This window comes from Corapipo altera, unplaced genomic scaffold, assembly GCF_003945725.1.
Source record: "Corapipo altera isolate COAL_440 unplaced genomic scaffold, ASM394572v1 112, whole genome shotgun sequence".
Taxonomy (NCBI): Eukaryota; Metazoa; Chordata; class Aves; order Passeriformes; family Pipridae; genus Corapipo; species Corapipo altera.
Window position 1 is genome coordinate 5083329 of NW_020884899.1, and position 12069 is coordinate 5095397.

The 12069-nt window shown below is 38.0% G+C and overlaps 1 protein-coding gene across 10 annotated transcripts in view; it reads left to right on the forward strand.

Moving 5' to 3' along the window:
• MAST2 (microtubule associated serine/threonine kinase 2) overlaps nucleotides 1–12069 on the forward strand; it is a 192168-nt gene that overhangs the window by 98882 nt on the left and 81217 nt on the right. The window contains exon 1 of one of the 10 annotated variants that reach the window (XM_027648984.1): nucleotides 7372–7620. The exons of the other annotated variants lie outside the window; for them this stretch is intronic. Within the exon in view, the coding sequence (XP_027504785.1) occupies nucleotides 7547–7620 (74 nt within the window). The 5' untranslated portion in view covers nucleotides 7372–7546. Of the gene's footprint in view, nucleotides 1–7371; nucleotides 7621–12069 lie in introns of those variants that run through there. 10 annotated transcript variants of the gene reach the window in all.

Consider the following 12069-nt stretch of genomic DNA (forward strand, 5'->3'; position numbering starts at 1 on the left):
TGGGTAGCGCAGAAGCCTAAATTTGGTTTCGTTAGAAAATATTAACACCCCCCCCCCCCCCCCATTTTTTTTTAATTTTTTTTTTTTTTTTTCCCCCCCCCCCCCCCAATCTGCAAGATCTGTGTAATGCTACATCTGCTAGTCAAAATTTGGAAGAAAAGAAAGTGAATATAAGTGACTACTCCCATTTATCCATATTTTCTTTTTTTCTTTATGTCTGAGATATAAAGGCGAGGTGGGCTATGAAAGTAATTTATTTTAAAAACAAGCAATTTTGTTATATATTTTGGTTTCTAGCTATATTATTTAGACTTATCTGTGCCATTTTTATGTTACAGTAGAGTATAGTAAGATTGCAAACTGTTAAATTATGTCTTTTAGTATTTCAACAGAATGTTTCTCTGGAGACTGCAGAAATCATTCAGAATTCCATATCTGCCCATTCTGTACTTTATTTCAAAGCTGAGAATTCAATTGGAGTAAATTTATCTTGATTTATTAAATCCTCTTCTGTCTTCTGGATCTCTAATACTTATGTCTCCACTTATATATAGGTAGACATATATGTTAGAAGTCATAAATAAAATAAATAACTTTGTTAGAAGACCTAAATACCGTGTGTATTTTAGGAAACCTTACTTTTGTAATGCATTACCTTTGTGGGTTTCTCAGAATTACTGTAAAACAGTTGATAGAGATGTATTAATCTGTAATTATTTAAAAATCCATGGTTTGAACTTGTTCTCATGTTCAGTCTATTTTTATGTTATATATTTTTCTGAGGTTCACAACCTGGAGCAGTTTGTTTGCCTGATGGTTGATGATACATTATCATGGCTTTCCCAGACTTAAAAAGCTAAGCTTTTGCTGTGAAGATTTGTAGTATTCCAAAGAAATAGCTAAAATAGGGGCCAATTCCTGTTCAAAATTCATGGCTAAATTAGGATGTAATTCTGCCTGTAAAACTAGATAAACTGTTCATCCTATTTTTTTGTGTGTGTCTACTAGCACTCATGATGTTTCCCAAGCATGGTTTTGATTTCTCATGTCTCTTCTGTACCATGGCTTATTTTGTAAAGTCTATTCTTATCCCGTGCTCTAACTTCATTAAGAATTTATGCTTGAAAATGTAAAATTCATCCTCTTCGTCTGTTCATTACATTAGCATTCCCCTTGCTCCCAGAATAACTCTTCTTAGCCAACATCCTACAAAATAAGCTTTTTGTCTCAGAAAAGCCATGGTAAATGCAAGGGCTTTACAATATCCTTAACATTTCAGCTGAGCCTAAGTGTGTTAACCAGGGAACGAGGAAACAAGCCGTGGAGTGGAACGTCCTGCACCGGATATTTGGGTTGGAGCAAACAACCTGAATTATACTGAGAGACAAATCAGATGCCAGAGCTTGTTTTAGAGTTCAGGCTTGATTTGGTCTTCTGGGTAATATGCTGTGAAACAGGTGGCAGCACTCCCTGCTGCTGCTCACCACGTGTGCCCGAGCCTGGGGCCACCGCGGTGATCCTTGGCACAGCGTCTGCACAGGCTACTGTTGGGAGTTTGTGGTCTTGCATAGATGAGAGGAGCCCCTTTTTTTGCTTTTGCAAGCTGGTAGTTGTGATCTGAGTAACTCAAAGCCCTCTAATTGACCCCCTGAAATACAACTCGGTTCCCTTTCTTTGTTGTTTGCTTTGTTCATTTTACCCAAATTACTTGTGTGTTGTCTTGGTTTAGTTTTAACCATCCACTGGTAGTTCTTCTTCAGTCCCTCACTCCCTGCAAAGACACAAAGTCTGCCGACTGCCTTTGCTGCTGCTTTTACCCTTAATTTGTCCTTCAGGCTCTGCACTGTAGTTTTCCTGTAAAATGAGGGGGAAATAAACCTGCTTTTTCAAATCTGCTTTGCTTCCAGTCTTGTTGGAATGGTTATGGACCATGTCCGTCAAGGGCTGTGTGTTACAGCTCTTTGGGGTATATACAGACCCCATGTTACAGGAGAATTAATATTAGCCTGGTTGTGTTACTCCGGTGCCAGGAGCCAAAGGTGGAAGGATTCTGCAAAGAGCTGAAGCTGCTGAAGTGCTGTGCTTGTTCATGGAGAGGCTACTGCAGGCTGGAGTGGCAGGAGAAGAGATTAGGTTATCTTACTGTTTGCAAATGCAGTTGCACAGTGAATTCATTAACACTGTATTGCAGGTTAGAAAGGAAGTTTTAAGTGCACTGGGATAAATAATACATGGCAAAGATGAGGAAATGCTACGGTGGCAAGAGGCTGCTCAGTCTGTGTTTTGCTTTGGATAATTTTTTGCCGGTGAAGAGGAGGGAAAACCTTTGGATGAGGATGTTGAGGTTATGGCAGCACTCTGATGCTGTGTTTCTCACAAGTGCTACTGAGTGTCCTCAGCAACATTTTGGATGAAACGTTAGAAGACCTCTGTGTAAACGTGAAGTGACATTTTCAGATCTCATGTTCAGTATTGTTATTTTTCAAATAACATTTCTCATTTTCATGGCATTTTAAGCACATATGGAGGTTACATTTGATTAAATCGGACAACTGACATTTGAATTGCACATGGAGAAGGCAGGGCTAGGGAAAGAGTGCAAGTTCTAGTAACTTATTTAAAGAGGATAATTGACCTTTCCATGGCGTCTGAGCCCAATTGGCAATTTTGTGAGCTTGAAATAATGTTAAGCTTATGTTATATTTGAGTTGCCAAACATCTTACTAGTGTTTCTTGGAATGAATAGTGTTGCATGGAATATTAGCATACTAAGAAGTGATATTTTTGTAAATAGAAATACAAAGAAAGAATCTTTCTTATTAAGTATTCATGGGATTTGAGACACAATTTTAGTACTGCTCACTTCTTATCACTGTTTAGTAGTGCTTTCACTTAGAAAATACTAATTCTGATGATAGAGCTGTAGTTGGCATCCTCTATATGAGCGAGTACGACTTTGTGAGAGTTGTTTTAGACTGAAATCAGAGCAGTTGCTTATGCTTAACTGTGCAGTGATACTGTAGTGCATCAGATACCATTTCAGGCTGCCTGCTAGGATGGCAACCCCTGTTAGTTCAGTAACTGTGCCCAATTAAAGTTACATGAGAAGCTGGCAGCTCTTGTGCAGGTGTTGGGGTGTGCAGTGCCTGACAGCTACTTCAATAAATGTTTCTGATCCTTTGAGTAGGAAACTAGTGCTGTCACTAGGATGTTCCCTACGTAGGAAATTCACAGCAGAGGGAAGTTTCGTTATTCTTCACCCCCAAAAACCTTGGCCACCAGCTCTTAGTTTAATCTTATATAAATATGTCTTTGGGAGCCCTTTTATACAGGGCAGTTGAAATCTGAATGAGCCACTGTAGTAAAAGAGTGTGGCTCTTTAGTTCTGGGGGGGTGGCTTGGTGATTTCTGCCCAAAAAGGAAGAACTCTATGATTGTATAACCTGGAAAATAACGATAGAAAAGTGAACCTTAAAGATACATTCAACTTAATGTTTTCTGTCAGACTGTTACTTCCATGTCCTGTGATTGCAGACGGCTCAAAGACAGTCTGTTCTTCATTTACGTAGGTCAGTGTTCAAATAATAATGATGCCCCAAATAGCTCAACACACATCTCCCATGTAATTTTTTTTTTAAAGGAACCTTCCTTTTTTTTTTTTTTTTTTTTTGAGGAAGTGCAAAGGAAGAACTTTTCTCCTTTCTTTTTATTGAAAGAACAAAGTTTCCTGCTGGAGTTTTTACACCTTTTCACTGTATAGTAAGTGATACAGAGCAGGTATCTCTTCACCTGTGTTAACTTAGGCTTACTTATAGTAGAATAATTTTCTGTGCTTGTTGGGCATACAATTTAAAGTTTAAAATAAAATCAGTATACTCTTTATAGAATGTATCTTCTTTTTTGTGACTTCTCCAAACAATTTAGTTTTGCTAGCAAAATCGTTTTGATTTCTGGATATTTCTAATAAGTAATCTGTAGGTTTGAGGTTAATGACTATTTTAAAAAGTTAAGTCTGAAAGTATCATGGTTTTGTGTGAAACTTAATACAATGTAACTAATTCAAGTAATTGAATATTTAGGAAGAGGTAGGTTTTTCCCAATTAGTATTTTAACTGGTTTCCGTTAGAAGCTTTCATTTACCATAATGTAACTCATGAAAGTCATCTTCACTTGAAAACTACTGGACTACTATGTGGTTCATCCTGTTTGAAGTATTTAAAAATATAGTCAATATTTTGGAGACTTAACATGATATATAGTCAACTTAAAATGTAGTCAGTCATGAGTTTTGACTTTTGGGATATTGTTTTTCAAAATTACCTCATTGATCTGCTTGGTACTACTTCAAACTTTTCAGGGAGTTCAGCTTACTTTTAAAATGACAGATTTTATTTAAAAGAAGATGGTCTTATACCTAGGGAATTTATTTAATGATGAATGTGACTGCTGTGAAAAAAGTCCAGAAAGCAATGAGTTTCATGTGGACTGTTTGCCTAATTGCATTCTCATTTAATGTCAGGCTTAATTAATGTCCTACTTTGATAATGGTAAAGATGAGAAATTGGGGAAGTCATTGACATTGACTATTTATAACTGTCCAGTGGATGTGGTGTCATTAGGAGGGCCCTGGAAACTGTACATTTGGCTGACAGAGAAATACTCCATCATCACAGGAGCTGCTGAAATGTTCTGCAGGTGGTCTCTTCTGAGGACAAGTTGGGCGTGAAGTGGAGAAGGTGCATTAGGAAGATTGATGGACACTAAATATCTTGAAAGGCGAGTGGAAGAATTTTGTAAGAGAAGAGGTTTCTTCAGTCTTGGAGTACCTCAGGGTCTGGAATTCACAGACATATTAACGTTATTATGAGTTAAATAAAATAGAAGACTCATCTCATAACCTATTTGTGTGAGCGTGCCGTTGACATGCTTTTTCATATACAAGAGGATATATTTTTGAATTACTGAGAAGTTTCTGGTCCAAATTTTGCAAAATGTTTTACTTATTGTGCAGAGGCAGTAATATAGTTCCTTCGAAGGATTTCATTTGTCATTGCAGATGTGAGAAAATCCTTATGCTTCATACATTTGTTACAACTAAAGAGAAGTCTGCAAATGTTGACACTGTCATATTACTTTAAAAGCTTTTTGACAGTTTCATTGTGTTCTTCTGTTTTTCTAGCAAAAACACTGCATCTCCAAATGTGGCATCTTCGTATTTTTTTTGAGTACTCTGAACTTCTCTGGGGTTAAAATTTGGGGATGGTCCCAAAGTGAGCACTTTGGAGGTGCTGATTTACAAGATGGGAGTTCATTATTGGCATGTGGAACAGGCATTTTGAAAAGCAGGACTATAAAGTGTTAAAAAATTTCTGCTGTTTTTGACCCAGTGTTATATAATTCCCAAAGTGCTTTTTGCAGTTCTTGGGTAAAAGCTCTGCAGAATTGTGTTAAATGGGGAGTTGGGTGGACAGAGGGTTTCTGGGGATAGCAAACACCCCATTCCCTTCTCTGCTGGGGATGCCCTGTGTTCCCCAGGAACAGCAGAGGACAGACAGGGTTTGGCTGGGTTAATGTTGCTATGGGACTGTCAGTCACTGATGCCCATGAAGTGTTCTCCTAAAATGGCTTCTCCTTTTTATGTCCTTCCTCCAAGAGATGTGAAAGTGCTGCTGCTGCTGAGTACAGTGATACTGTGAGTGATACGCCTTCCACTACTGAGTTTTCAATCACTTTTGACAAAAAGCATGATTAATATAGATTTAGGGGCTTTAGCTGATTGTGATCTTATTTGTTAACCATAAACAGTCAAGAATTTATTTTTGTTGTGATGGGTTTATTTTGTTAGTTAACTGCCCACTTTTTTTCCACCGTTATTGCCTGGGAATTTCAATTCATGTTTTAGCTGACAGACTAAAATTTTCATACCTTTTCAAAAGCAGAGTTTATTGGAATTGGAAGGTCACATAATATCCTGAATATAATTCCAAAATGCTAGTCTTCAGTTTCTACTTGATTGGCATATGTTATTATGTGCACGCAAAAATGAATGCGTTTATTCTTTCACATCAGCTGTAGACAGTGGCATAGTTTGGTTCAGTTGTACTCTAAATTAACTTTGTGAAATCAAACCCACTTTGTGACTTAGATTAATTTCATAAAAATGTTTAAAAGCACTAGAAGAGATGGTTGTGTTGAGCAGAGACTCTAGAAATCTCATTTCCCTGTTTTGAAGCCCAGATGGAAGGGCATCCTTTGCTCCATCAGATACTGTGATTCCTGATAAATGTATCTATTAAAAATGTGCCATTATTTAATGGAAAATTATGAAGACCATCTAATTCCTCTGTGTGATTCTGTGGAAAGCTAAAGTGAGCCTACTGGGATTTCTTTCTCCCAGACATTTTTCTGTGCATGTTTTAAGGGCTGTATTGTGCATGGAAGGCCGCGCCAGCTGTTGATTGTCATCTTTCTCATGTTTGTGATAAAAAGCCACTCAAGAAGGCTGAAATATGAGAACATCATTAGCTTTCCTACTGGCAGAAGTGCTTAAAAAAGCCACAATAGAAAGAAAATGGATTGCATATTGAAATTTAAAAAGGAAAAAAAAAAAAAGGCAGCTCCAGCGAGGTTTTGTTTAGACCCCGGAAAAAGCAAAAACATGGCAAGAGGCTTCTACAGGCACAAAGGGGAACAGTGAACTTGTAGCTGATGTGCAAGGGGGGTGCGTGGGAAACCTCTGATGTGCATCACAAAAGTGCCACTTGCATCACTTGCATTTTGTTGTCAGAATTCAGCTGGTTGAGTTGTATTGTGGGCACCAGGTGCTACGTAGGAGTTTGTGTTTACTGTGACTGACGTGGTTGTGGTGCGGCTGATTTCAGGAGGAGAATGGATTTCTGTTTTTAAACTGATCTTAGGTGGGATTGGAGTCTTTTTTTTTTTTTAATTAAAATTCAGCTTGGGTTACTAAAGATAAAAGATGGGATTTGTTTAAAGATGGAAGATTAATTAAAAAATTAAGGAAAATGTCCCTGATGTGCCTTGTGTAGTTAGGAAACAGAAGGGCCACCATGTCAGAATAAAAACACAAACTAGGCAGTCAGTGGTGCTCTCTGTGCAGACACAGCCTTAAAAACCCCTCTGTTATTCAGGATCGCAAACAGCACCCAGTTATGGTTTTGAAAATATCGAAAATATTTTGATTGTAATTAGATGAACACAGAGAGAGATATATATAAAGCACATATGCTGTGTAGTCATCAAACTCCAGGTTTAAAGTGTGCATATTACGAAGAGAATAAATATCTCATTTTGCACTGCCTCCTAAGGTGGAGGGAGGGAGGCAGGGATGGAGCTGGGAGAAAACAGAGGCAGTGGAAACAGCAGCAATATGTACGCTTGCCTGCCTGTCTCACATTAATGGAACAGCTTGCAAGGTCTACAGGGAATTTGCATTGGCTCTGTCACTGGTATTATTTAGTTCCTTATTTATTGCTAGTGGCTTGATTGTGCTGTATTTTCCCAGCAATGAAAGCTTTTAAAGATCATGTCTGACTCCTTTTGGACAGTGCTGTCCAATTTCTCTCTGCCTGCTACCAGCATGTTGAGGCGATCCAAAAGGTAATCTAAGGATTTTGCGAGTAATTCTTACCATGTTTTTCTAAGCTGCTTGTTTTAATACTGTTTTCTTCTGTTTTAACAGACTGAATCATGTTCCTAGTACGTTAGATACGATTTCCTAATTTCTTAATGATTTGTAATTGTGTTCATTGTAAAAATCATACTGTGCAGATCCACCGATCGTTCTTTTTAAAGGTATTTATTTAAATGCATTGTTCCTTCTCACAGTATGTGAATGTGAGAAGGGGTTTGTTTTTACAAAATGATGGATAGATGCTTACTGGGAATGAGCTGCTTTATTATTTGAAGTAGCAAAGCAGTATTATGATGATATAGGCAGCACTGTGCAGGGCTTGCAAATATTTTGACTTATAGGATTTACAGTCTTCATGGAGATATGCATAAGCTTAAATTTTAAATAATCTTTAATACATTTAGCGTATTTTTTTCTCGGAGATGTAAATATGTTCATGTAGTAGTTAATAGGATGGGTGTTTGTATTTACACTGCTCTCTGGATTTTGATAAAATCACATTGAAGTGTGTGAACTAATGAATGGTATTGGATCTGATGCAGTACAGGAGTGTCCCTTGAAGGCTGGGAAATATCAACATAATTATTGCTCATCAGGTGCTCCGTGGAGCTTAACGTATGTAGTCTGAAAACTTACTGGTGAGACTGGTAGGTAGTTAATCCTGACTAAAGCAATATATTCAGATTTATGAATAAACAGCTGTAGCTGGTATCAGAATTTCTCAGCAATTGATTTGTTCCTACAGTTAATGATATATGTAAGACTTAGAATATAAGCTTTGACTTGATTTTTAGGGTGAATTTTGTTCATCAGCTATCAGAAATGATATTAGTCTTTTTTAGAGAGTTGTAACTTCTACATAGTAATATTTTGGCAGGCTCTTAATTTCCTGTTATTATTCCACATTTGTGTTAAATTTTATTAAAGTTGTGTACTGTGCTGACAGTGATTTTTAGAAATTTTAGTGGTAATGAAGAAAGATTTTTTAAATAATTGGAGATCTTAGTTGCCACGAAATGCATTAGCAGTGTTATTCTTTTCAAAATTGTTGTCTTTAGCCTGTTTTTTAAAGGAAAAGAGCTCCTTGAGATTCAGGTTGTGTGTTGATCTCTCTGCTCCAAGCAGTAACTTTCACATCCATTGAGCAGTTGCAGCAGTAGTTTGATGGAGGAACAGAAGTGGCAGAGATAAAGCTCAGTATTTTCTTAAAGATTTCTTGATTTTGTCTGAGCAGAGGAAAGGGAGGTAAAATATTGTCCTGGATAAGGTAGGTTGGACTTGGTGCTGCTTGGCCACCAACCAGTGAGCACAGGAGCAGCGTGGGGTAATGGAACCTGGCTCACTGTGAGAGCCAGGAGAGATGGGCAGAGCCAGGAGGAGGGAAGGAGCTGGTATGGGGCAGGTGAGAGAGGACACTGTTGCATAAAAAAAAACCAAACTTGTTTCAGACCTGCAGATTCTGGATCCATTTATTGCTCCTGCTTGGAGAACTTTGGTTTTCTAAAGCTCACTCCATTCTAGGTGGTGTCCATTGTGCCTAAAGGTAGTATGTTTTGAAAATTCAACAATAATGATCTTCCAAACAGAGTGGACACCTACAGTGTTTCTCATAACAAAAATAAACTATCTTTATTTTCCAGTACCTTGTTAATGTGCCATTTTGAATTTAAAATTAGACATCAAAGACCCAAACAATTTGAGAGATACTCACAAGGTTTCACGTGCAATATTTTGTCAGAAAACTCCCACTCAAAATTTACAATTCCATTTATTTGTTAGTGGTTCAAGTACAAAAAGAAAGAAATTGATCTGTAAATCCGCTGGGCATCTTAATGGAAAAGAGATGACTTTTTATTGATTTAATCACATAAACGAGTATTAGGTATTTCAAAATGATCAAACAGCACTATGATGAGGCAGAGCAGAGAGCTGCTGCACGAAGTCATGTGGTGGAAATCCTATTTCGCACAGGATGGAAACCACAGCCTTCAGCCAGCCTTAGAAATGAAATATTTGAGAATGTGTGACAGTTTGCTGGGAATATCACCTTCTGCCGTGCTGGGCTGGCGGCCTGCCAGCTCTTTGCCTGCTGTCTTGGGGGAGATGGGTGGGCAGGTTGGGCTGGTCTTATGAGTATTGTGGTAAATCAGCTACTTCAGATGATACTCCGTGGTGTTGTGATTCTTACCAGAGCATAAGTCCTGAAATTGTGTGTACCTGTAGGGAGTAACTTTGCTCCTGAGAGTATCTGGGCTGTGAGAGTGGTCACTGTTCATGTAGTCCATTGCAGGGCCATGACCTGGTCGTTTCTGGGCACTAACGTCCTCAGGATCATGGCATCTGGGCACTTGGAGTGCTGTATTACTAAATGAATAAATATTTTTCTGTTTCTAATTGCCCCCCTTTGAAAGCGTAATGTTCACTTAGTACACTCCCTCCTTTTAAAAACGATGATTGCAATTTCAGTTTCTTCTGTAACTTGGCAATCTTGGGCGTGTTTAGCACCAGAGAATTTTTTGCTGTGTCAAATATTTAATACCATTTTCGTCTGCTCTGTTTGTAAAACTTCTGTACAATCCTACTGCGTTTGCAATGGCTTGTGTGTTCTTAATTCTGGGCTTCTCCACCTTTGATTTCCCTCAGTTTTAGTGTGGTTTCGCGTTGCAAGAAAGGGTTACTGGTGGTATTCTGACTCCTGAACTGTGGTACACTTCTCTCTAATGGCTTCTGATATGTACTAAAAATCCTAAAGGGCTTGACTCCCATATGGCTTTTCCTACATTAGGAGGCAAATGGGAGGGACTCCTCTTTCTCCTCAGTACATTTTGTTGAAATGAGCTCTCTCGTGCAGCTGGTGGGATTCTCGCCGCAGCTAATGGCGCTGTAAAAGTGAACCATCTGCTCCTCCGGTCAAAGTGGCTGGATTGTTTCTTCTTGAACATATTCCCGGAAGGATAGAGAAAGTCAAGAGCAAACTGTAAATACATAAGTTTCTCATGGGAGGGGTGACATAGGCATAAATCAGATTTACCTGTCAAACTGGTTCTGTATAAATATTTATGAGTTTGAACTATAGAGGAAATATGAGAACTCTTCGGTTCAAAGGGCATGTGGGGCTGGTATTCTGATATCAGCTGTACTGAGGCATTGCTTACTGAAATTAGGTTATGGAAAGATAAAGCATAATTCTGTAATATTTAAATTAAATGTGTCTGGTTTTAAGTCCTTTAGTTTCTTTGCACTTTGGGCGTATCTTGAATTTACTCTTGCAATTTGATAATAACAGTGCTGTAGAACTGTGCAAGTGGGTGTTTGTTGGTCTTGTAAAACTGACTGAGTGCTGATTTCTAGTGTTTCCTCATTTTTTCATTTTAATCCTCTCTGGGTGGTACAGGCAGTGACTATGGGTTTTAATAATTTTATTTTGTTTAGTGACTTTCTCTTTGCAAAGTTAAGACAGGGGAGATTCGTGTGTTGAACTGACCTGAAAGATAATTCTGGAGGATGACAAAGGTGGATTTTTGAGAAGAAGGGCATGTTGGATTTGCTGCCATTGATGCTCTAATTTTCTTTCCTCATCTCCTTTCAGTGAAAGAGCATCAGTGATACAGTAATTTGTTAAAACCACAAGAATTAAGTGCCCATAAAATGTAAAGCAATCTTTCAGTAGCAAGACTCCTCTAAAATTGGTGATTCCATGGAAATCATTGTATTGCATTATAAACAGTTCCTTGGTAACTAAGAAAAATACTGTTCATTATTGAAATATTCACAAACAGTAAGAGAAACCACCTTTCACTGGGATGTAAACGAGTGAGTAGGAAATAATCAGGCAGCCAAGAGCCTGTAAATGGTGCATTTGTGGAAACTTTACTGCTGCCATAACAGGGCCAGGTTAGACAGTGAGTCCATACATATCCTTCCAAATGTATTCAGTGCCTCTTTATGCTGATTCATCTAGATTGACATTAAAAGCTATATGTCAGAAGGATGCCACCTCCTCCATATATACATTGTCACTTTGAAGAAAAACAATTAGTTTGATGCTAGCAGAATACTTACTTTTTTGTGGTGACATAAAGCTAATGTTAAAAATGTGAGTCTATACTATAATTAACTTTAAAGTGACAGCTGTCACGCCACACATTTCCTTGCTCAAATGAATAACATGAGAAATGTTTCCCTTATGTTGGGAAGGATGTGAAAAACCTGGAAATCTGATGCTTTTGATAATACTTAGCTCAATTTTTTTACCTAGCTCAGCATATTAAATGACCTCCTGACGCTCATAATTGGAGAGGAAATTTCATTCAAATTGCTTGTGCTAGTATTTCAATATGGCCTTAGGACAAAAGCACAGCTTGGGGGAGAAAAAATTTCTACCTTATCTTCTGAAAAACTCTTTATGAGAATAG